This window comes from Sapajus apella, unplaced genomic scaffold (assembly GCF_009761245.1).
Source record: "Sapajus apella isolate SASKATOON/1434 unplaced genomic scaffold, GSC_monkey_1.0 scaffold124, whole genome shotgun sequence".
Taxonomy (NCBI): Eukaryota; Metazoa; Chordata; class Mammalia; order Primates; family Cebidae; genus Sapajus; species Sapajus apella.
Window position 1 is genome coordinate 1995827 of NW_022437064.1, and position 26362 is coordinate 2022188.

General features: G+C 36.2%; 1 protein-coding gene across 3 annotated transcripts in view; it reads left to right on the plus strand.

Annotated features, from left to right (window-relative positions):
- The window catches only part of PPP3CA (protein phosphatase 3 catalytic subunit alpha), a 317032-nt gene that overhangs the window by 149803 nt on the left and 140867 nt on the right, over positions 1-26362 (plus strand). For all 3 annotated transcript variants that reach the window (XM_032261606.1, XM_032261604.1, XM_032261605.1), the window contains exon 2: positions 2647-2847. In XM_032261606.1, the coding sequence (XP_032117497.1) occupies positions 2739-2847 (109 nt within the window). In that variant the 5' untranslated portion in view covers positions 2647-2738. The remainder of the gene's footprint in view (positions 1-2646; positions 2848-26362) is intronic.

Genomic DNA, 26362 nt, shown 5'->3' on the forward strand with positions numbered 1-26362 from the left:
GAATATTAGCCCAGTCTTATTTTTGTCCTAGAAAACTTTTCACTGGCTGATGGCATCTCTGTGTTCCGTTTTTGGCATCATTACTACCCATCCTGGTTCCCTGCGGGCCTTGCCATCTGTTTAACTGGTTAAGGGCCCTATCTCCCTTCCATCCAATTGGAAATAGAGCCTTCTGATTGGCCTTTTTCCTCTCCTTTCTCGCCCCTGTTTATTTGGAACCAGCTCTAGTATCTCAAAGCAGGTGGCTTTACCTTAGCCAGCTACCTTAGGATTAGCAATTATTGGAAGGTAAAAGATCTGCAGTGGAGGGTGGAGCATCTGTTATTGCAGTGATCTTGGCCTTGGAGGGAGTCTAGGGACTTGGAGAAAGACTAATTCATGAAGGTGAGGCGCTTCCTGGGGTGCTCTCCTATTGCCTCTCACCTTCGTAAATGCTTCTGCACTGTCAGGTTTAATCCTTTCATGTATCTTAAGTTTAATCAGGCCAGCAAGTGCATGTGCGGCCCAGACCCACTGCTTTTATCTGCCTGACAATATATTAGCCTTCTTCCCTTCTGTACTTCTGTGATTCTTGCCTGACAGTTTTGCAGAGCCACTTAAACCTTCACTGTTACCTAACACACCTTGGGAAATCATTTTTTTAAAATTCATCTCCTGCCCTTACCACAAGCATCCTTCTGAAGTTTCCCCTTTTCCAACCCCCAGCCTGTATCTTGACTCACGGTCTGTAGCCTTGGGAATTTTGAGGAGTTGCTGGGTAAGGTATTTTCTAATCTCAAAACAAACATAAAGACCTATGTAAAGCAATGTGGCTGTTGAAAAACATCTCCATGTGTGCTTAACTTGCATACTCCGTCAAGTAAGAAAAAGCAAGGAGGACAGAGAAAAAAGATAGAATTACCCCCAAATGCCTCAAATTTGAAGACCTAATTTCATTTTTTTTCTCTCTTCCTTGTTTAATCTTCAGATTTCTTATATTATAATATTTTTGAGCATTATACATTTAGTCTTTTCTTTTTGTATGTATGTGTGTCTTACTCATCTTTCAGCTTTACTGTTGTTTCTGATTTTATTACCTAAATGATACCTGGCATAAAATAAATACTCTATAAATGTTAGCTACTACTGGTACTATTTACTCTAGTTAGTATAACAGTCCTTAGAGAGATGTAATCCTCACTTCACAGGTGAGGTAACTGGAGCCAAAGAAGATTATTTAATTTGCTCAAAGTCATAAGCTGTTGAGTGTGCAGAGTGCAAGGTCCGCTCCCAGGTTTGTCTGACCACAAAAGCCTCCTCCTCACCCACCAAATCTGCCACGACTGCTTCAATTTGACAGTATAGTTAAATAGATGTGGTGGGATTGTCCAGAAAATTATGCTTGCATCTATCTGTACAGGTTTATTTCCCGGTTTTTATTTTCTCATAGCTGTGATTTCACTCAGGACTACAAATCTATGCCATTAGATTACATAAAAAATTTTGGCATAGGTCTGCTGTTAAGTCTTGCTTCTTCGAGAGACAATTTTAGATGGGAGAGGGCCAAGTTTATTCCGTAACATCAAGTGCTTTTCCTGAGAGAGGAGCCATCCAATGGAGATACCGAATGTCTGTTTCATAATGCACATGGCACATGAAAGATAGATGGGATGATGTTTATGTTCCTTGCGAGATACTTCTAATATCTGGCAAGAATGAGTTGTCCAGGATGTAAATGAACTATCATGTGAAACAGAGAAATAATGAGTTTTTAAATGGTTTATTGGCCATTTGTTGCAGATTTAACCTTTGTGGTACCATTTCTGACCATAGAGCTTTGGATGCAGGGCAAGTTAGAGGAGCTTAGTGAATGTCCTCTTGCTGAATGAGTGAATGAATGTACTCAAAGATATAGAGGAAGGCAGCACTACAAGAGAGCTTCTTGCTGTTAAGAAGATGCAGAAGAGTGGAAGAGAGAATGGTTGCTTCCAAGTCTGAGCAATAATTTGACTTTGTCCTTGTGTCATTTTTAAAAATACCTGTGTCTCACCCTGACATCCTGGCTCTTCACTCTTAAGGAGGTCCCTTCAGTACAAGCATACATGCTCAGTGGCAAATCCTGTTTTCCTGATCAGTATTTAGTGCACTTTTGCCTTTTTGCTTGAACAGATTCCTGCTGTTTTCTTAAACAGTGAGTAGATCGGTTATCTCAGATGTGACTGTAGTTGGAGCAGCAAATCTGGTTGGGTAGACCTTTTCCCACTCTAATCCTAGTAGAGGAGCCTGTTTTCTAGTAGAGACCCATCTTTGCACAAGTTGGCTATGTATGGTTGGATGTATAGGAGCCACTTTCTTTCACTGAACTGATTATTGTTGAACTGAAAACTGTTTTTCATTCCTTTTTAACTCAATCAGGATATTATAGATTCAAGAGATAGTACTAGATGAATAAGAACTACTAATTTTGTTTAAGCAATCACATTATATCTAGAATCAAAGGAAGATAACAGTTCTTAATTTTAGATAGGTAGCCCTTGGTCGTATTTTAATTCAGCCCCCTAAAAATCCTATATTAGATGGTTTGTGATGAGGATGGATATTTGGTGGTGATTATTGAATTGTTGCTGCATTTTGGCTTACTTAATAATTTGACCTTTTTCCTTTCAGCTGTTCCATTTCCTCCAAGTCACCGGCTTACAGCAAAAGAAGTGTTTGATAATGATGGAAAACCTCGTGTGGATATCTTAAAGGCACATCTTATGAAGGAGGGAAGGCTGGAAGAGAGTGTTGCATTGAGAATAATAACAGAAGGTGCATCAATTCTTCGACAGGAAAAAAACTTGCTGGATATTGATGCGCCAGTCACAGGTAAGTCCTGAGGATGGAGATTGCTAACTTGTATACACATTTTGTTGTTTATAGCATCAAATCAAAAGTCCTAGTTACCAGTGAGTCTTCAAACACCTTACTCATCATAATCCATTACTGTCAAATCTATACATTAGAGGAGTAAGGATATTATGCATATATACACATATTTTCATGTGTTAAATATCTGTAAGATTGCAATGCTACAAAAAGTGGCATGCAACTTAGAGATGAAGATGATTTCTGAAGTAATGCTTTAGTTAAGAAGTGATATTGTTTTTAAGTAGAAATACTAATTGGCACAAAGAACACAAGATATTTGTTGGGAAAGATTAGACAAAGTATCTCGAGACTTACACAATGGTTGAGTAAGGAGCTAAGTTCAAACAGTGGTTTTCAAAGTGTGATCCCCAAACTGATATTGTCATCACCATCTGAAACTTGTTAAAATATTCATGCTCAGGCCCCATTCTAGCCTACTGAATCAGATTATCTAGGATGAGACCCAACAATCTGTGTCTTACCTAGTCCTCTGTGTGACTTTGATGCACATTAAAGTTTGAGAAGCACTGAACTTGAGGAAGAAGGCCACATTTTTCTCTATTGCCTGTAGCATTTTGTCTCTAAAAAATATCTTTTTTTTTTTTTTGAGATGGACTTTCGCTCTTGTTGCCTAGGTTGGAGTGCAATGTCGTGTTTTCAGCTCACTACAACCTCTGCCTCCCAGGTTCAAGCAATTCTCCTGCCTCAGCCTCCCAAGTAGCTGGGATTACAGGCATGTGCCACCACGCCCAGCTAATTTTTTTATTTTTAGTGTAGATGGGGTTTCACCATTTGGTCAGGCTGGTGTTGAACTTCCAACCTCAGGTGATCTGCCTGCCTTGGCCTACCAAAGTGTTGCGATTACAGGCTGAGCCATCACACCTGGCTTTTTTTTTTGAGATGGAGTTTTTGCTATTGTTGCCCAGGCTGGAATGCAATGGTGAGATCACAGCTCACCACAACCTCTGCCTCCTGGGTTCAAGTGATTCTTCTTCCTCAGCCTCCCAAGTAGCTGGGATTATAGGCATGTACCACCGCACCTGGCTGATTCTGTATTTTTAGTAGAGAAGGAGTTTCTCCATGTTGGTCAGGCTGGTCTCTAACTCCCAACCTCAAGTGATCTGCCCGCCTCAGCCTCCCAAAGTGCTGGGATTACAGGCATCAGCCACCATGCTGGCCTTTTAATTTTTTTAATGTTTTTGTTCTGTTACTTCTTATGGTCAGATACATATTTTGTGTAAGTGTGCTTCTCTTAGGCCATAAAAATTAAATATTGTCAAAAAATTTTGTGTGGACCAGGCACAGCGGCTCATGCCTATAATCCCAGCACTCTGGGAGGCCAAGGCTGGTAGATCACTTGAAGTCAGGAGTTTGATTCCAGCCTGGCTAACATAGTGAAACCCCATCTTTACTAATAATACAAAAATTAGCTGGGCATGGTGGTGGGTGATTGTAATCCCAGCTACAAAGGAGGCTGAGACAGGAGAATCTCTTGAGCCCGATAGACAGAGGTTGCAGTGAGCTGAGATTGTGCCATTTCACTTCAGCATGGGTGACAGAGGGAGACTCCATCTCAATAAAATTAAAATTTTAATTAAAAAAAAACTTTTTCATGGTATACAGCTTCTAGAGACTTTGGGTCTACTCTTTATGGAATTTGCTTAATTTGCAGCTTTTCATTTTTGAAGAAGTTAAAAATGTTTCCTTCTTAAATATAATCAGTCTGATTTAGACACAGAATAATGTCCTTTTGATATAAAGGAGGCATCTAAAAGCATTTCATATATACTAGTGATTGCTAATTTCTTTTAAAATTATTGGTCTTCAAATATATATTTGAATTTTACTGTTAAGAGGAAGATAAGCTCTTTTGAGTATCAGACCATACCTTTCTTGATCAGAATATCTTGAATGATTCCCATCCCAGAGGGATTGACATTATTTTACATTTTATTTTTGTCTGGCAATGCTATTCTTTTTCTCATTTGTAATTCAGAATTAATAACTATGTTTAGGTTCAGGTAGAGGAGGAACTGACTTGAGGAGTATTAATCCAATATTGGACCAATGGTAACTATGTCAAGCCATAGACTGTAAGTGACTGACCAGTAACTTCTTGTATGGAATTCCATATTAAATATAGCAGATATGTAAACACTCAACAGAAATGATAGCAATATTTTATGATTAAAAACCCACTCCCAGATTTTCCTTTAGTCCTTCCCTCCTACTTTTTATTAATAAAAATGTTTCACTCTCAGATGTTTAGAGAAGAATTGTACTAACATTTGCCATGGTTTGCCCCCATTTAAGAAAAAATGGGGAATTAATGTCCTAGTTCTTGCAAGCCTAGATATTCCTTCATTCCTTTAGCATATCTTTAAAGTTAAAATGAACAAAGACTTTCTCTTCAAGTGTTCCTAAGACAATGAAAGGTTTGTGTTCATTTAGGATTTTTTTCCCCTGAAAATTCATTATGTTTTATTTTGGAGAAGTCAGAGGACCAGGAAGCTGCCTAGTCCCCTGACTCCCTGCATCTGTTCTTCTGCAGAGGGAGTAAGAGTGTGGACTTGTCCTCACAGAGAGTGGATTTAGCATATGGATTTAGATAGGTGAGCAAACTATCTTCATAGGAGTAGTGATGTGGTTTATCCAAACAAGTGAGCCATGAGGCAAGCTTTGTTCTTTTTTCCCAGCTAATATGGATGATGAGACTGGTAGCTGTTTCAGATTTTTAATTTGAAGACTGTATTTCTGTGTTGCAGGCAATTTTGTAAAGAAAAGTATTTTTCCTCCTTGACTTTTTTTCCCCCAAAAACGTAGTTGAACTTATCTTTGTGTTCTTGCAAACACACAAATGGAACGTTGAAAAAAAATGTGGCCCAAAACCAGTGAGGCAACACATTTTGGTAATCCAATTTAACGAAATGTTTATTATATGTTACCTGTCCAGGTGGTATGGATCATACACATGTGAATAAGACCTGATTCTTGCCCTCCAAGGGCTCAGAATATAACAGGAAAAATGGAAACAGATACCTAACCAATCATAGGTATATTAAACTTTTGACTAAATTAAAGGATATAACCTAGGTTTATTCCAGCAAATTAGGAAGTATCAAAGTGCATATAGCTAACTTAAAACCAAAATGTTTTCCTATCTTCTAAATGACTATTTCCTTCAAACTGCTCATTGATTATTATACTTCATCTTTGAGTTAAAGAAACTGTTAAATAGCTGTGGGTCCTACCTGTTATGAATATGCACTGAGAACTTACTTAAGGTTAGGACTATGGATGATAAAACATATGAGACGTAGTCCTTGGCTAGACTATCCAAGGCCTAGACAAGGGAGTCAGACACATGAAGAGATAATTACTCTAAGTTTTTTAAGAACTGTAATGGAGGCACCTAAAAACTGGTGTGAGAACTCAGCAAAAGGAATGCAGAGAGCCAAGAAAGTATTGACAGATTACGTGGTATTGGAATTGTATCATGTATGATAAGTAAAACTGTACTATGTGAAAAAATTTGGGAAGGACATTGTGAGCAGAGATAACAGCACATGAAAGCTATTGGTATTTTTTCATAAAGTGGCTAGCCATGTTCTTTGAGGTTTACTGTGAGAAGATGGGGTTTTAGAAGGGTGTGAGAGGTGGGCTAGAGAAGGGAGGGTGAGACTGAGGCTGGAAGACCAGGGTTAAATATTAATCTCTATAGGTAGCACTTATTGTGATACCATTCTATAAGGAATGGGGGTAAAGGGGATCTTTGAGCCGGAGAGTTACGTAATCATGTTTGTGGCTGGAATAGTGTCCTGGATAAGATAAGTAGGATGAGGTGGGGAGGAATTCTTAAGAGAGGGGTTGGATACTTGTTCAAGGAAGCCCTGGCAGGGTAGGGGGATTGAATCCCATTTTTATTACAAAGGCCTTTTATAAAATGAGTGTTAAAGTTGATTTTAAAACATCTGATTAGTTTGTATTTAAAACATTAATATCTCTTAAAGTCTTCTTGAAGACGGTAAGATGATTTGTGCAGCGATCCAATTTACATTTCTCCGTGAAGTTCTCATATTTTCCTGTTTTCCCTTTGACTTAGCAGAGAACATTCCACTCATTTGTAATACAAAAGCAGACCCGAAGCTTAGGTTTTTGAATAGAATGATTTAGAGCTCATTTTCTGCTCTCTGGGCAGAGGGGATAGGCCAGCATCAGCTGGGCAAACTGCTAATCTCTCTGGTTTGTCTGTTTCCTGCAGTGGGGGATTTGTCCCTGGGGCAGCAAAGGATTCCCTCAGTGGCTGGGCCTGCCATTTAGCATGTCAGGCAGTTGCCAGGAGAACCCTCTGGCTTTGTTCCTGGATGTGAGAGTGGACTGGTGGCCAAGTTTAAGGTCATGGCATTCCTTCCCTTACAGCAGCTGACGTCAATTAGGAGAATTCCCCTTGCCTGCACTCTGAGGAGAGTTAAGCAGGGATAGGAATCTGGTGTCTTCTGGGACCTAAAAGATCAGTGTTTATTCTCCCTATACTGTTACTTGTCACTATGAAGTAGTGTGGCTTTAGTTTATATGGAAATAAAATATTGCGTCTGGGGCATTTTGCCCACTTGTGATTTTAGTGGCCAAATCTTTAGGGCCTGCCCTGCAGCCAGAGACCTATTTTGGTATCCGGCCCACTGCTGGCAAGTCAGCACATTTCAGTCCCAGTCTGTGGCAACCACACATCATTTTGATGTCCTTATACTCCTTAATTTCAGCCCTTGGTTAAAAAAGTGATTATGATTATAAAAGGTGACTGCATGAGAGCTAACGTCCTTTGATCTGTTCACCTCTGGTCTTGCAAGTTGTTCTTGGAAACCCATTTTACAAATGTGAAAAGGGAGACTTAGAGAGGTAGAGTCAGTGTTTCCAAACTTGAGCATAGATCAGAATCACCTGTAGGGCTTCACAAAATACAGATTGCTGAATTCTGCCTCCAGAGTTTCTGATTTCATTGGTCTGGAATAGGGCCTGAGAATTTGAATATCTGAGTTCCCAGGTAATGATGGTGCTCTTGATCTGGGACCACACTGTAGGAATCATTGATTTAGGAACTTAGACTGAAGTCTCATAGCTAGTAAGCTGAAGATGTTGCTTTAAACAGGCATGCGTCTACATAACCTATGCTTAGCTATTATACTATATTGTATATATATACTATTCCACCTCTGCATTGTAAGGTTAAAGTCTTGTGCTTTCAATTCCCATGACAAGAATGTTTTCCTGGCCATGACTAAAGAAAACGTACAAAGAATACTGATGCAAGAAGTAGAAGGAATAAATTATTTAAGTTGACTGTTGATTATAATTTATTATATTTTACATAAAGATGTATTTCTATAATACAAGGGGGAAGGACAAAACAAAATGCTTAGCATATTTGGGATATAGAGTTTATGTATGTAGTTTTTCCCAGAATAAAACATTCATAGTGCTTTTCTTTATAAGCTCTTTGGGAGTTTACTATAAAAAGTTACTACTGGGACAGTTTATCAAACAAAAAATGTAAGCCAGGGGATCAAAATCATGTTTCAGTGGCAATGAATACAGTATTCTATTGCCAGATATAGGTTATGAGGAGGAAGGCAGCAAATCACACTGCCACGTATGTACCTATGCAACAATCTTGCATGTTCTTTACATATACCCCAAAACCTAAAATGCAATTAAAAAAGGAAGAAACCTTATACTGTCAGTAAGAAAAAAAAAAAAAAAAACACAGTAAATAAAAGCATGTGTAATACAAAAAAAAAAAAAAAAAGAATAGTTGAACCATAGTAATTCGGTATTTGTGTGTACAAATCAGTAATACTCTATTAACATGAATAAACATGTAGCACTATCTATGGGAAACATTTGACAGTCATTACAATTACATCATAGTTACAGAAACTATTTTACTTTAAGACACAGTGTACACATTCCTTTTAACATCTCATGAATTGGTACTTTTCATAAATAGTGGCATATTTAAGCACCTTTGGTAAAGCAATGCCTGTTGTTTTCACAGGAAGATAAACATCCCCGAAATTATTACTATTAAAATTTGAAAATAATCATTGGCAGTAATAATGCTGTAATTCTTTTGGAGAAAACCAAAATATATTAAAATCCATATTATTGTGGCTTTAAGAGAAGTGGCGTTTCAGGTAACACTGAAATGCCTCCAGATAAGGAAGGAGTATTTTCTTAGATAACTTAAAGAAAAAATTGTAGATGTTTTCTTTGTCTACCCAGGTAATACTCATGTTTCCAATCTTATCTATATTCCAGTTTCTCATTGAAGTGTTCCTAATAATTTCAGACTTTATTGATTTTGTTCTCTTTCTGAGTCAGTAACATGTATGGACTATAATGGATAGTCCAAAATACCAGTCACTGACTGGTACTGATCCATGACAAAAGTTTTCACTGATCCAGAGTGAATGTTTCATTTTCATTTTCATTTTTGTGAGAATGTTTTCTTTTTGACACTATGGTGACAGTAGATGGTAATTTTTTATAGTTTTAGGGGAGATAAACTGAGTTGTTTTTGTTGTAAAGCTAACATGTTAAGTTCTTGTGAGTTTTTTTTGCCATTCACTATTATAAACACTGTACTTTTTAACTCTTAGTGTTCACACAACCCTGTGAAAAAAGTACTGTTATTAGCTCTACAAATGAGGAACTAAAGCTCAGTGAAATTGTATATCTTACTAAGGTTACCCAGCTAGAAAGTGCCAGAATTGGGATTACATCCCAAGCAGTTCTACTGTGTCTATTTCTGTTTTATTTGGAGGTGGAGGTTAATTTTACAGGTTTATGAAATCACTAAATCTGGAACTAACCATATATAGCATGACATTAACTGTATTGTCCTGAATAATAGTTTTGTTTCATACTATTATCCTGCTAAAGGTTAAACATCTGAGGATGTAAACATGCATTGTGGCTTGGTGGATATTATTCTATTTTAAAATAACTTTAGTATAAATGCACTGCTGATTTGTACATAGTGAATTATGATAATAGTATAATGGAAATATAGGGAAACCTCTAAAGTAGATATTTATGTGTGTGTGTCTTTGTGTCAGTGTAACCATTTACATAGCAGTTATCTTTTTATTCTTTTCCATTTTCCTGAATTTGTTGATTTTACTGATTTCTCTCTTCTTAGTGGAGTGTTTTGAACACGGAGACATGAGATACTGGATGAATACACAAATCTGTTTAAAAGTTGTTATGGAAGAATCTGCAGTTTAATTAGTGGATTTGTAAAAGAAAAAGAATATTAACTTTGATGCAGCTACTTTACTATTTTGTAAAGTTACTGTTTTGGTATATAAAATGTAATATTATTTAAAAATGAGAACTAAGTGCTTTTAGGTCCACACCTTGCTAATGGAAAATATATTACCTGAGAGAAGGCATTCAGGCAGTTCAGTCCTGTTTTTGTGTTTGACCTGGAGGTCAGATAGCTTGTTCTTCTGTATTTTGTCTGCTTTGACGCAGCATGATTGAGCATTGCCTTATGAAGTAACATGGAAATCCATGGAATGGTTTGATACCTAAGTCAGTCTGTTGAGGAGGTAGGGAAAAGCCTTCAAAAAAGTCCAATGTTCTTTTCCTCATATTAAACCCTAAAAGGTCTGTGTAGCAAACTATTTATATATATGTAAATCCATATTTTAAAGAGATAACAAGCTGGTAAGAATTTTCACTTTTAGGTTGCTTTCATCATATGAAAATAACATTTATAGCAAAATGTATTTTGAAAATGTAGGATTATACTGATTATATGATGATAGAAATAAAAACGAATATCTTATCCATGATATAATCAAGTGTTTTTCAGTAATTTTTCTGAAAGAACATTGTATTTTAATATGAAGATTAGTAGGAAGAAAAATTTCAGGTAGAAATAAGGGAAGCCTCATATGATTAACCAAGTTTCCTTTTGCTCTCATGGCTCCATTCATAATGACTTATTTGTCTTCGTATAAATAGATGTCAAGATCACCATTTTGTTTCACTGCCTTGCCTTTCAGATTCATATATTTTTGTTATATTCAAGACAGTATTATTGTTAGTTTTCTTTGGATTTTATGATTTATGTCAGACATTTTAATATGAAAAGACCTATTTGGAATTTGTGAACCTGATTCCAAAAAATCCAGTCATTAACTCTCACGATGTCACGATCTCCGAATGTGCTATGTGATTTAAGATGCCATCTGGTGGTATGCATTTGATGCACCCAGTTGTTCTTTTAACAGCTCTCAAAATCATACATCCTGTATTGCTTATGAAGAATATTTTTGAAATGATATGCAGACGTTTTTGTTTCAAACAAAGAATCCTTTGTGTTTTCCTTTCTGTTTTCTCGAAGTAATATGCATGTTTGCTTTGGTCTTTGTTAATAAGCATAATCTGATTCTTTCTTACAAAGCATTATAATCAGGCTGCAATTTCAGAACACAACTTTGGTCACAGACATTTGTAGATATTCAGCATCCTGTTTAAAATCCTAGTTACATATTTTTCATTGTTCTTGAAAAGGTAAAATTTGATTGGATGTTTGGATATCATGTGGTGAATAAAAGATTCTCAGATAATCAAGCATGAGACAGAAATTATTCGTTTGAAATTCTCTTTCTCATGTTTTAAACATTAAAGCCCAACTCCTTCAAAGGTGGACCTTAGCTTAATCTCAACTACTGCTTTGCCTGCTTCAGGAGATAAGCTGGTAATATTTATTAAATATATATCAAAGGTAGTTGAAAGCTAGACATTAAATTGCCTGCATTATTGATACAAAATATCAGTTCCACTTAAGATTCTGAATTGAAGAAATGTTAAAAATGCATGAGATGATTTTAGCCCCTTACAAAATAGTTTGTGGGTGGTTAGCGTAGTTTATTAAGCACATGGTGGCAGTGAGCCAATTTACAGATTTTTCCCCCTTTTGTAGCCTCTTTTGAGTTCTCAGATCATTTTCAAACTTCTGGTTCAGCCAGATTATCTTCAAAAAAAGAAAATGACAGGAGTAAGAAAAGGCGAGAATAGGAAGTGTGATTTATGCAGGTCACCTGAGGTGTAGGATATCAGAGTGGTGGAAGAAACTGCAGCAGTAACTTTATTTTCACCCTATCCAGTGTAGTATCCGCATAAAATTGTGGATCTCTAAGTTAGCATTCTGCATCTGCCACTTTTACATTTCCCAAATAATATGCAACTTTACATTGCTTTCTGACATTTAAATCAGAAAAATGTTGCAGGGATTTCCAGTGAACTTTCTCCGTCTCACTGGCAATCCTAAACAATTTGGGGGCATTTTGTTCTATACCTCTTTGTTAAGCTTTCTAGGGTTTCTAGAAATCTCAGGCTGTCTTTGTAACAATTTCTTAGTATGTTTCAACATATGTTAATAAGAAAACACTAGGAACATATTTCAGTTGGACAAATGAAGAAATTGTAGGTTAAAGGATCATGTGTCAAAACAATGTAATATCGATTGACCTCAGTTATGCCTTTATTCTTTTGTACACCATAAAGAAATTTAAACCATTTTTAGACAGGAGCTAATTTTTCAGCTTCTGTTTTAATCAATGAATGAACTGAACATTAACTCTGGGAGATAGATGTTCTTTGGATATCGATGTAACAGATGAGAAAATTGAGACATGGAAAGGTTTACAGAACTTTCCTAGGGTCGTAGACATAGGGTATCTGCAGTTTGGAACTCTTGGTTCTAAGGCATGGGCCTTCCACTAAAATATTACTCAGTGCCAAGCAGTCTGGTTCCAGAGCCCAGTGTCTTATGAGGCAGGGAAGGTGGCCATAAACCATTGATTAAAATATTCTTGAGTAGGAATTTCTCCTATTATTCTCCACTAATGCTTTGAAACAAGTTTCTAATGGACACCCATGTTTATAAATACCAAATGATTTCCTCAACATCATGCAACCTGTAAAGAAGGCATGCTACAGCTAGTGAAGTTACTAGGTGAAGTGAAAATTACAATGTTTAAAGAGCTAGTTAATATTTTTAAAGTGAACACATAGTTTTTCTTTTCTTTTGTCTTTCCCCACATGACTTTGTTTCAAAAGTTTAGTTTTAGAAATTGCTTTCAAGTACCTGTGTTAGAGATATTAGAATCATTTTAAAACAGTCTTGAAATCTTTTGAATATGCCTCTTTGAAATTCAGATGATTTATATAAGACTTCAGTTCCTGTTGGTCCTCTAGTAAAGGATGAACACCAGAATTATTTTCTTCTTCTTCCTTCCACCTCTTTCTTCAAAATTCTCATCAAACAGTATTTATCGTATAATACATAAAAATAAAAAAATATTATTACCTCACCAATCTCGACTGAAATTTTACTTTTTTTTTTCTAGTTAGAAGAATTTTGGCATGCAAGTTCGAAATTACTGTGTGTATTTGTGCTACCTAAGAAGACAATTTAAACTATTGACTTTGGCATAAGACCAAATAAAACTTCATGATGTCATTTGACTACCGTTTAAAAAGAAATTTTGGACCTCCCTCTGGGATTAACGAAGGCATACAGCTTGCAGTCTTCTGCATCCTGCTCCTTCTTGTGTTTCTGTGTGACTGCCGCAGTTCCCCCAGTGGCTCCGTTTCCTGCCTGATGCTGCCATAAGCTCTTGCCTCACCCTAGAATAAAGCACCTAGGTTAGTCCTTCCCTTGGAACTCCAAGTGCTGAAGAATGGTAATTAGCATTCTTTGGACCTTTACTACATGCCTAACAATATACTAAAGGTTTTATATGCTCTATTGAGCAATCTTGTGAGGTGGAGGTACTGTTGTTATTACTAACGTTAGAGAAGCAGTTTTGTCCAGTAGATACACAATATGAGCTACATATGTAATTTTAATTTTCCAAGAGCCACTTATACATTTAAAAGAAACAGGTGACGTTATTTTTAATAATATGTTTTATAACTTCAACTTTCCAAAATATTATCATTTCAACATGAAATCAATATAAAAATTATTGATAAAATATTTCACATTCTCTTTTTACTAAGTCTGATGTATATTTTATATTTAAGATGCATTTCAGTCTGACTGTATTTCAAGTGCTCAATTGCCACCTGTGGCTAGTGGCTACTATATTAGACAGCAGTTATAGATAAAGAAGCTGAAGCTTGGCAAGTAACTTACGATAAGAGCCTTAGTAAATGCAGCAGCTGGAATCAAGTGCAGGGAACTGATTCTGGACCTCAAGCTCTCAATCAGCACAGTGTACCATCTCAGGACCTGAATAGGTTTCTTCCTTCAATTCACAAGCGTTGCCTTGTTAGATTCTTCTTTAGCTTTAACTGCCTGTATCATGACTATTGAGCATAGTCAGATTGTATTCTCTACCTATTTCTGTTTCAGTTGATCCCATGGTGTTCGTTCTTTGTCTTTGATCCCTTTTCCTGTTGCGTCAAAGGACATAAAATCACAGACCACTGGCAGTCTATGGGAGTCACTTACCTTCTTTTTCTCACCTCACTCCTCTTGTCTTCTCAAATGGTGAGCTTGGGCCTGTAGAATGTGCACTATTTGCTACTTCCAATTGGCAGAAACTATATTCCTTTTCTAACCCTTCTGCTCTGTCCACCCTGACAGGCTTTGTTTTGTAGTCCTAGGTGATCTTGCACAAAACCATCATATTAATTTCATTAAGGCATTATTTTTATTACCACGCCATTGCTCAGAAAGTGTCTGTGACTACCATTCCTCATAGTAGTGATTCTCAAAGCAGTGTGGCACAAGGTTCATAGGGTAAGTGTATCATAATTTATGATGACTCAAGTAGGGTTGAACAGTGAGATATTGAAGCAAGAATGTGGAAAAGCAAAGCAGTGCAATAGCCTTGATACAGAAAGTCAACAACCTCCAGTATGTGTTTCACACAACACCAAATAGAAAAACTTGGATCAAGAAGAGGGAAGCAGGCCGGGTGTGGTGGCTCACGCCTGCAATCCCAGCACTTTGGGAGGCCGAGTTGCACAGATCACGAGGTCAGGAGTTCAAGACCAGCCTGGCCAATATGGTGAAACCCCGTCTCTACTAAAAATACAAAAAAATTAGCCGGGTGTGGTAGTGCATGCCTGTAGTTCCAGCTACTCGGGAGACTGAGGCAGGAGAATCACTTGAACCTGGGAGGTGGAGGTTGCAGTGAGCCAAGATCACGCCATTGCACTCCAGCCTGGGCGACAGAGCAAGACTTTGTCTCATAATAAATAAATAAATAAAAATGAAAGAAAGAAAAGGGATGCATTGTTTATAATGGAAACAAAATGTCCATTTTATAGCAGGTAACTTTGAGAATCAAAACTTTTTCCAATATGTTTTTAATCACAAAGTTTTTTGATTTTAAGATATCAAATAGAGTTAAACAGGGCAACGGATTTTAATAATTTTCATTAGAGGACATTGTAACACACTATTCTATATAATTGAGTCTATCATACACTATGTATTTATCCCAACATTCATTCATTCCTTCAGTTTCTATTTTTTTCTAAGTGGTGCACATGGCCGCTCAGCTGAAGACTAAATTTTGTAGTTTCCTCTGTCACTATATATGGCTGAGTGACTAAGTTTTGGTGAATGGGATATAAGCACAGTAGCATGTGTTACTTTCAGATTATGGAACTAAAAAATTTAACGTCCTCTTTGCTTCCCTTTTCCCTTCTTGCCAATACACTTAGGATGGCAGGAGCCAAAGATGCCATTCTAGCCATGAGACGGAGATCATATGTCTGGTATGGCAGAGCAACAAGACAGAAGGGCTGCTGGGTCCCAATGTTGTGTATAAGCCATGTTAGCCCAAATCACTTATATCCAAAGAAATAAGCTTTTATGATATTTAAGCTATTGTTATATCTGGGACTTTTAAATATTTTTTGGCCGGCATTCTAATACTGTATTAGTTTGTTTTCATGCTGCTAATAAAGACACACCTGAGACTGGGTAATTTACCAGAGAAAGAGGTTTAATGGACTTACACTTCTACATGGCTGGGGAGTCCTCACAGTCATGGTGGAAGACAAAGAGAAGCAAGTCACATTTTATGTGGATGGCAGCCGGCAAAGAGAGCTTGTGCAGGAAAACTCCCATTTTTAAAACCATCAGATCTCTTGAGACTTACTCATTATCATGAGAATAGCATGGGAAAGACCTGTCCCCGAGATTAAGTTTTCTCCCACCAGGTCCCTCCCACAACACCTGGAAATTCACAATGAGCTTTGGGTGGGCATACACCCAAAACATATGAAACACAAAATCTAAGTTTATTAATGCCTTTCCTACAGATTGTTGCCTATGTATCCTACCATAGCTAGCATCAATCCCTGCCACAAACCCTGTTCTTTTCCAGAGAGAAGCCAATATATATAATTCTTTTAATGAACATTGATTGTCTTTGTTTCTCTGACTCGAGATACATCAGAGAAATTCCATCTACCTGAGGTGTGCCTCCTGTTTTGTTGTTGTGCTTTGTTTTGGTTTTGTTTTTCACTACCACTGTGAATTCTGTACAATGCCCACGAGCAGGCTCAGGTCCTGTGTCCTCTGGAAAGATTTTATTGAATCTTCAAATAGCAAGATCTTTCTCTTCCCCTAATTCCCAGTGCATTTTATTACTTAAGCCTATTCAATTTAATGTTTATTAGGTAGTATCTTCTCTCTCCCAGCCAAACTGAAAATTCCTTGAGGGAAATAGCTGTATCTAAAACTTCTTGAAAGCAATCTTAGCATCTGTCCCAATGCCTGTCTGTATTAGGTTATTTAATCCAATTTGATTTGATTTTGTTTAACACCAAAAAAAATGTTAATTGAATCTTAATCTATCACCTTAAAAATTGTTAGGACTTAGAGATACTTTTACACAATTATTTTTTAAAGGAAAGATTAAGGATGCTTTCCATTTTTTCCTAGTTTCTTATCCTAGAAATAGAGAAAAGCACAGTGTAGCCCAGTATGATAACTTAAGAGTAAATAATCACATATTAAATTATCCAAAATCTTGCCTTTTTATTCCATACAAATCACTTACAATTAAATTATCATCAACTTTTATTTTGATTTTGATAGGTTTTCTAGTGATCATGGTTATAATTGATAACATCCCTAATTGTGCTGTTTAGCCTGTCTCACCCTCTTTGTAAGTCTCCTAATTTCTTATCTAAAGATTTGACAACTCATTTGTGTGCTTCTCATGGCAAATTCATATTGCTAAATTTCATATAATTATAGAATGGTAAGATACTTTATTTTGTATAATTCTTTCATTTTAATGTGTTTCGTTTTCATGTCAAATGTGATTTTTGAGTGGTCTGGTTCCAAAATATAATGGGCTTTTCTGTTTATTTTTATTAGATCCTGCTTTTATATTCCAGATTAAGGAAAATTAAAAGTTGGAAAAACTATTTGCATAACAGAGGAACCCCTGCTTTATTTTTACTAAAATAATTTTTAAAACACTTTTGTTTTCCTTTTATATTCTAAGTTATATAAATTTCATTTATTTGAAATATATTATTTTATTTGAGCTTTGTTATGTTACCTTTGTGGACCTTGTTTTAAAAAGTCTCCTCAGGTTTTAGAGTATTGAGTATTTGATATTTTTTTGATGTTTAATTCCTTGTGTTTTGTAGCCATTAACATATTTATAAATGTCCATAATATACCCAGTAAAATCTGTGTAAGTCGAAATACTTAGTATGTTATTTTTTAATTTTTAGTATGGTGACCATAAACTTATGATGTTGTACCAATTTGAAAAAATTCTAACAAAAAGCTAATAAAGGAGGAAAAAGTACTTGCCAATATTATTTTAACATCCTTAAATATTAAAAAATTTTCAAGGCAACACTTATTCTATTTTATTATTATTTTTATAGACAGGGTCTTGCTTTATCACCCACCTGGTGTGTATTGATGCAATCACAGCTCACTGTAAACTTGAACTTTTGGGGGCTCAAGTGATCCCCCCACCTCAGCTTCCTGAGTAGCTGGGACTATCACGTAGTAATATAGTGCACGAATGAGGTGCATACCACAATGCTCAACTAAATTTTATTTTTTTGTAGAGACTCACTATGTTGCCTAGGATGGTCTTGAACACCGGGCCCCAAGTGTTCCTCCTTTTTTGGCCCCCCAAAGTGCTGGGATTACAAGTGTGAGCCACTGCACCTGGCCAAAGCAGTATTTACCCTAACATCATCATGATCTGGAAACTTAATTTACTATTAGTTTAGGTTATGGGTAGCTCTCAAATTCCCAGTAGGAGAATACTGTGGGTGAGCTCATTATTACCAGGGTTACTGTAGCAAGATACAATGCTAATTACTGATTCAAAATAAAAAATTTCAGTAATTATCAGGGAAGGTCAACTTCCAGAATTAACTAAGCCATACAATTATAAATAATATGTAATACAGTTTAACTGTCAGACATCCATAGACAGTAGGTTAAATGCCAACTCATACAGGCCTTTTAAAAATGGCCTACAAGGAGAGTGGCTTTATTTTCACTGTCTCCGTTGTGATTTTTGCTAGTGACCCATGGCTATGTTTTAGCTCTTTACCAGCTGAGCCAATTCTTAGATCGTGAGTAGAACCCACTTATTGATTATTGGTACCAAATTGAATGATATTACAATTCATCATTCAAACTGGTACACATTTGAAAGTAAACAGGGATGCAGTTAATAATTATACTACCATAGCACATTTCATCCAGGACTGTTCCAGACAAACTGGGGTATTAGCTTGTCTTAGTACTGTGCCTTGAAGGTCTCCAGTTTCCACCTCTGCCCATCTTTACTAGATATGACCTCACGTTCTTAATGTTGGCCAACTTGAACATATAACTTTAGGTGCACTAATCGTTGTCCTGTCATTTTGGGGTGACTATAGAATGATGCACCACAAGTGAAGATTATAATTATTTGCACTAACAGGATGGGGATGACTTCATATAAATAATATTTTACATGTAGATTTGAGTATATTTGCATTTGAATGTAGACCTGATTGATTCCATAAATTAATACGGTAAAACATTAGAAATTTAGGATAGTACTGTAGAGTGGGTCAGTCAGATGTCAAAAATTGTAATAAAACATGTCTTATACTCATGGGAGAATATATAGGTGTTAAGATCAACACATTATGATGATTCAGATATTTTAAAATGTTTTTAGAATTTTTGTTTACTGAGCATTTACACTGAAATAGGTAGTGTACAAAGCATATTCATTCAGTATTGTCCAGTTGCTCTTAGCATCAAGTCACTGGTGTCAGCTTGATGGCAGTGATGAGACAAATTACTTCTTTCACCTCTTGAAACATCACATAGATTGCTGGGGACAAAGAGACAGCAGTGCCTTCCAACCATTGCATAAGTCCCCCTTCTGCAGCCAGGATTGTATCCAGGATGGTGCAGTTATGGAAGATAGCATGCTGAGTTTCTATTAATTTGATGAATCACCAAATTGAGACTAGGGGTGGTGTTGTCCAGGGACAAAGTGAATTGCCTCAGCAGTGGGTAGATAACCCACTGTTTTTGAGTTGAACTTTTTCAGCTAGGTGATAATTTCCTTGGTATGGTATCCAAAAGGTTGCAAACCTTTCCCTAAAAATAATGGACTCATGGATGAAATTTAGGCTCAGTTCTGTAGCTATTTTCTTTAAATAGCACTCTAGGAACGAAGATTACACCTACATGAGGACTTGTGATGAAAGTGACATGAAGTGGAGGGAGTAGGTGATTGTTTGGGAGATAGTTCAAGAAAGAAAAGAAAATTGTGGGAGTCAAATATGATGAAGGGATTTGTAAGATTGGTGATAACAAGGAACAGTTGATTTGGCCAATAGACTTAAGTTCCACAAACAAAATAAGAATCAGTGAGAGTTAGCCAGGGGTCATAGAAATAATTATTTGATGACTAAGATGACCAGGAAATGCTAATTTTGAAGACAAGGAAAGGATTTGTCAGAGGTGGTTTATGTGTGGTTGGATTGAATCTGAGGAATTAGGGACAGAAGGGGCAATAGTAACACTTCTGTTCATCTGAGGGCTGTCTGGAGAACGCTTACCAACTTCAGGGCTTTCTGTTGGATTTAGTGATGTCTGAGTGTCATGACAAATGCTCATTTCCAGAAAGGGACTAGTGGTAAGGTTATGATGGGAATAGACATGACCTTTTTGAGGATAGCCTGGAGTACTGAACTGCATAATTATCCATAGTAAGTCAACTCCTAAAAGTCAGCTGACTCCTAAAAGTGGCTTGCTGTGGATAATTATGCAGTTTAGAATGGTAAAGGCAAATAGAGGAAAGGTTTTAGCAAAATAGGCATTCTGATTTGGTCAGACGACTCTGGGAGCACAGTACCAACAGTTTGTCCAGTAGAGGTCAAAGGGAGACAGTGTGACTATATTGGTTATATAGAATACATTATTTTCAGGGGCTGCATGACCATGATTTTAAATAAAAATTTCAAATGTAAAGGTAGGGCTTTTTTGGAGCAGATTTTCATTTTCTGCTTAACTAATCAAGGCCGACTGCTAAAACTGTTAAGTAGTCACCATGCTACTGACAAATCAAATCTGAACATTTGCATATAAAGTAAAACTGAAGCATGGATTCATGCTTGTGCTCTAGATTTTTTCATATAACAAGTACATTTTATGTGTAATGGGATGTTTTAAGGGTAATGCTTTGTCACCTAATGAGAAAATCATTGGCTTTAGAATGAAACAGAAATAGGCTCTAATCCTGCCCACAAGCTACCTAACATACTCCTCCTCATTTAAACTTCTGTGCAAGTGTTGAAATAATTTCTACCTTACAGTGCTGTGAGACTTGAGATAATGTTGAAAAGCTCTTCACATAATACCTGATATGTAGTAGGAATTCAGTGACCAGAAAATATGATTTATTACCACTAAAACTGATCTATATACATATATTTTCTGAAACCTTCTGTAAATGGATGGATATAAATGTTTATATTTAGTAAACAGAAAAAATAATATTGCTTTGCATGTAGTAGTGTACTCTGGATAAAAATAGTCATTGTTTAGGAATTGAATTATTTTTTCTGCGAAATTTAACAGTCATTCTTCGTAAGAAATATCAAAGGTTCGCTGATGTATTCAGCACTTAATTCACATTTGCCCTTCAGGTATAAATCAGAAACCATTAAAATAATTCATAATAGAAAATTCAAAAATTCAATTCATGGACTTTATATAAACTCTTTTCTATTTTGTTTGATGTGCTTTCTTAGCACCTGAATTCCACTTTTCGTTTGACTCATATGAGTTGTTTGACATTTGGTTCCAAGTAAAAGTATGGTTGTTTTGTTTAGGATCTTCTTGTCATTTCTCAACTAAAATAATCCCTTTTTTTCCCCAAGATTAACAGGAAAAGGAAGATGAAAATAATAGTATTAGTGAAAACTATTGTCTAAAAGCGGTGAGAGTATGGGACTGCTATGAATCAGGAATCCTGAGAGGTTGTGCCAGTTCTGACAATGTCTTCCTGTAATTCATGAAGAGGTTATTCTAGGTGATCTCAAAGCCCTTGTTGGTTTTCATTCTGTAAATGCATTTCTTACCCAAACTATATGTTACATGACTTCAAAGTGAATATCTTGATTAGTCTAATCAGCGTTTCCTCCTGCTGCACTTTAAAAACACTTCTGTCAGAGTAACAGATAACCTTAACTTTCATTATTGTGTGATTTAATTTCCGACCATATGATGAATTCTGAACATTTTAAAACCACCAGTTTTATTTTTGTGAGTTCTTCAATATCCAGAATGATTTCTGTCGTTAAAATAGTGAAGCCTCCACTCCTATGTGTGTTTCTTTTTCCTTTAAAATATAGCAGATCTGTTTCACAAAAACATTTTTCTTCTTTATGCACACTTTTACTTCTTTTATGTGAATTGACTTCTTTTTGATTTGAATAATATTGTTTGGCTACAGAAAAAAGCATGGTGAAAAGGTAATGAATTTAGGAATTTTAAGTAAAATTTCTTGGGATATCACATATCTGTTGACATTTTATTGGTTACATTTTATTGATGTTCGTTGGTCACATTTCACTGTAGTTTTTGGGAGGGGCTTTTATAGTAGTTGTATTTTAGTCATATAATTAATTTAATGAACAGTTCTATCATTTCTCCATCTTGATTATTCTTAAGGGTTAATCACTTGCCCCATATATCTGATAATTGGTCATATAAACTCTATTACTAAATTCTTGACTTTGAAATATGTTTGAATTTTTTCTGTGATTATTTTCTGCTCTAAATAGTCATATAATTTTACTTTTGGAAGAGACTTAGAGACCACTCCAGCTACTGGCCTTACAGATTATGAAGCTCAGAGCAGTCTAGCACTGCCACTCACAGCTGGGAATTGCTGAACTGGGCCCAGAACTCTGGTCCCTCCATCCTCTTGTGGATTCTCTCCACCATGTCCCATTGCCTTTCTTTATCTGTCATCTTTTCCCTTCTGAACAATTGGGAAGTTGATGACTTTACTTCTGCAACATGTTAGTTGTTAGTTTTATAATTTAATTTCTATTGGCTTTATTAAAATTTAATAAATTTATATACACTAATACATTTAACAGTTATTCTTCAGCAATAGATGTGAGTCTTTCTACTGTTAACAATCCTATAGATCACATATTAACTGACCTTTTCCTACTTTAAATAAAGTAATCCCTCAGTGTATTTCTCATTTTGTCCTTGACCCGGAGCTCACTTCTGCCTTCTTGCATCATATTTGGCAGAGGGACAGAGGTAATAACCTGAGAGGCGTGATGTTTGTCCCTTCCATGACTATCCTTATTTAACTGCTGGGAAAGTTTCCCTCATCTTCTCCCATAATTATTTTCAAATGTCTTCAGACTGGAGAGAGTAAGGTTTTGTGGAGACCACATAATGCAGATGGGAGTATACCAGAGATATCCATTTTGTATTTCCTGTGGAAAATGGAATAAAATAGAATGTTTCCAGTTTCTTAAACTTACTCCTGTGTGGTAGAATCAATATTATTGTATTTATACCTAAAGAGCAAACTACTCCACTCCTTTCCTGAGGTTTCTTACTGACCATTCCTCTCCATTTGAAAATAGATGTTTCATACTCCAAAGACCACTACTTTCTAGCTAATTCTTTCTTGTCAACAGGTTAGGACAGACTCAAGTATACACATCTTTTAATATGGTATACAGCTACAGAATTACAAAAAAAATGATATGTATATATCACAGATAGCTTTAACTCCCTTTGAACTCGTTAGATGCTCCTTCTTTCACAAACATTCTAATAGAGTCATAATACAGCATTCCAGCTGGAAGAAACATTAAGGCTAAAAACAAATCAGGCAGTATGTTGAAGGGAATAGTGGACCTGCCACTAACCAGCTGGAATAATCTTGGAGCAAACCACTTCAACTCCCTATGCCTCCATTTTCTCATTGATAAACCATATCAGCTAACAAGGTGCAGAAATTACCTAGTCATCCCTTTTCTCTGATTTCATTCAATTAAAATTGGCTGTTACTGTGTTTCCCAGGAGTATGCCACAGGTCAGGCCCTAAGTTCTAATTCAAGCTATCACCTTTAGTGTTCCCTTTAATTTCTCAGAAGTAAAACTTTTTTTTTTTTTTCCTTTACAGGCCCCTTCCAGTTTCCATAGCTTCAAAAACAAGGATGATGTCATTTTAGCTTCTTCTTCCAAAAATTCATTGTTTCTTTTCTTTAGTCTTTGTTTTAGGATTTGCTTTCAAGGCATTGACACCTCTTCTTTCTAGCATTATAGATTATCTTAGATCTTTGTTACATCTCCAAGTAGTTTTCAGGGCTATCAGTCTTACCTTAGTCCTCCGGCCTCCCGCCAAACAAAGCAAACTCCTTTATAGCCGTAATGCCTGGATTCAAACCCAGCTCTGTCACTTCCCAGCTCTGTGACTGTTCAAGTTATGTATGTTCTGTTTCAGTGTCAGCCTAGAGTTGATGTGGGGATTAAGTGAATTAATATCTGCCAAGCTTTTATAGCTGTCAGGCATATAGTAAGTGGTATGTGAGTGAGTGCTGGCCTTTTCAATCTTACCACAGGCTTTGTTCCCTTTCCCCATCTCACTATGCTTGGCCAACTGAACATCTCATCTTCCCCAGACTTACACTTCATGTCTTTAGGTTTTATGTTCTTTTAGATTAAGAAGGGTACCTCAATTGGCACCCACAGGCTCCCCTTAAATACCTCACAATATGTATAATCCCATGTTTAGGTTTGCACAATATGCTTTATAGTCTTGTCATCCTAAAAGTTATTCTCATAGTATTTAAAGCTTTGATACATTGTTAGGAAGAAATGTTGTACTTACTTACTTCAAGAAGATGTTTTGGAAAATATTTAAGCCAGATTACAAGAATACATAATTTCAAAACAATGTATTGTTTCTTTTAAAAATAAGTGTACCTAAATCCGTTGCACTTTAATGAAGCATTCCCCAACCTCAGTTAATTTTGTGATATCTTAATGAAAAAAAGTAACAAATAGTTTGGTTGTTTCACTTCCTTGAAAATACATCTTTTAGGTTCATGTTTCAAAAGAGCCACTTTTAAGCAATGCAGAAGAAGGCAATCCTATTGATAAAAACATAAATATTTAATAGAGCCATAGAATATTAAAAGAGCTTGAAAATATAAAGGTGATTGATTTCAGTGACTTCCAAACTATTTGTTAACAACATGTGGATTTTTGGTTTTGTTTTTCTTTTTTGTGGGGGAATTTGTGTCTGTGTGTGTGTGTGTGTGTGTGTGTGTGTGTGTGTGTGTGTGTGTTTCTTTGCTTGTTTGCTTATTTTGATATAGGGTCTCATTCTGTTGCCCCGGCTGGAGTTCAGTGGAGTTCAGTGGTGCAATCATAGCTCACTGCAGCCTGGAAATCCTGGGCTCAAGTAATCCTTATGCCTCAGCTTCCCAAGTAGCGGGAACTACTGGCAACCACCACCATGCCCAGCTAATTTTTAAAAATTTTTTGTTGAGACAGGGTCTTGCTTTGTTGCCTAGTCAGGTCTCAAAGTCCTGGCCTCAAGTGATCCACCTACCTTGGCCTCCCAAAATGTGGAGATTACAAACATGATCCACCACACTCTTTCTTTTTTTAATTAAATATTTAAATGTAAAATTTCAAATATAAAACATAGAGGCCCTGGTTAACAGAAAGATGACACCACTCTCTCCTGTGACCAAAGACATTCTGGGAAATATATTTGGGAAATGTGTACTTAGCTAAATTTTTTATTCTACTTCTGAAGAAACTGAGGCCCAGAAAGTTTAGTTTCATTACAAGATAATTCAGCTAGTTAATAGTTGAATGAGCAGTAGAAATCAGCCGTTTTAATCCTATGTAAGCATCATTTCCACACCGAATTTCATGTTTGCCACATGAGACTATTTTATTACAGTTATGTATAATTACTTGGAATTTCATGTGTTTAAGAAAGACCTGGAATTTTGTTGTTAGGCTAATCTAAGTTCAAATTCTGGAACTACTTGTTTTGTCTCTTAAGCAACTTAACTTCTTTGCACCTTATCTTATAGATAAGATTTTCTTATCTATATAATGGAAGGATACTAAGAACATACACCTCAGTGGGTTTTTGTTATGCTCTCATATCAATAAATATTATGTATTTTTAGCATTGACATGGTTATTGTTATTATAATGTAGTTAATTAAATCAGGAATGTTTTTGATTGAAAAAATTAAAATTGTTTGGATGGAATATATCTTTGCTAAACTGTTATTTAAAACTTACATATGTTTACAGAGGGACTTCATCTCTGTGTTCGTTTTTATATCTCTAGTAAATCCTGATATCACTGTCTTTCTAGTGGATAAGAATAAATTTGGATAAAAATAAATGTGATACTATTACTTTCTAGCAGTTAATAAAAATGTCAATTGCTAGGGCTGGGTATAATTGCAGAAACCACCTGGAGCTTCACTTTGCTGTTTGAAATAAAGGCCCTCTAAAGTTTGAATTTTTTTTTTTCCTTAGCACTCAAATTATTAACTACAAGGTTTACAAACTCTTGGACATCCAAGCACTGCCACTCTCCCTTACCACAATGCTAAATAAACACTCTGCCCACCACACATCCATCTATTCCTCATTGCAATATAGCTGAGCCTGCAGGACATTTTCATTTACACCCCTTACTCCCTCATCCCCCAATAAAGGCCAAAGCGCTGTTCCCTTAATCCCTAAAAGCCACAGTCAGTGCCCAGAGTCTGTCTTTAGAATCTGGGCTGTGTTATAACACTGGCCCAATGGCTCTTATTCTTCACTGACAGGCAGAAGGTGTAGAGAGGGGTGTGAAGAGGGAAGCTGGCT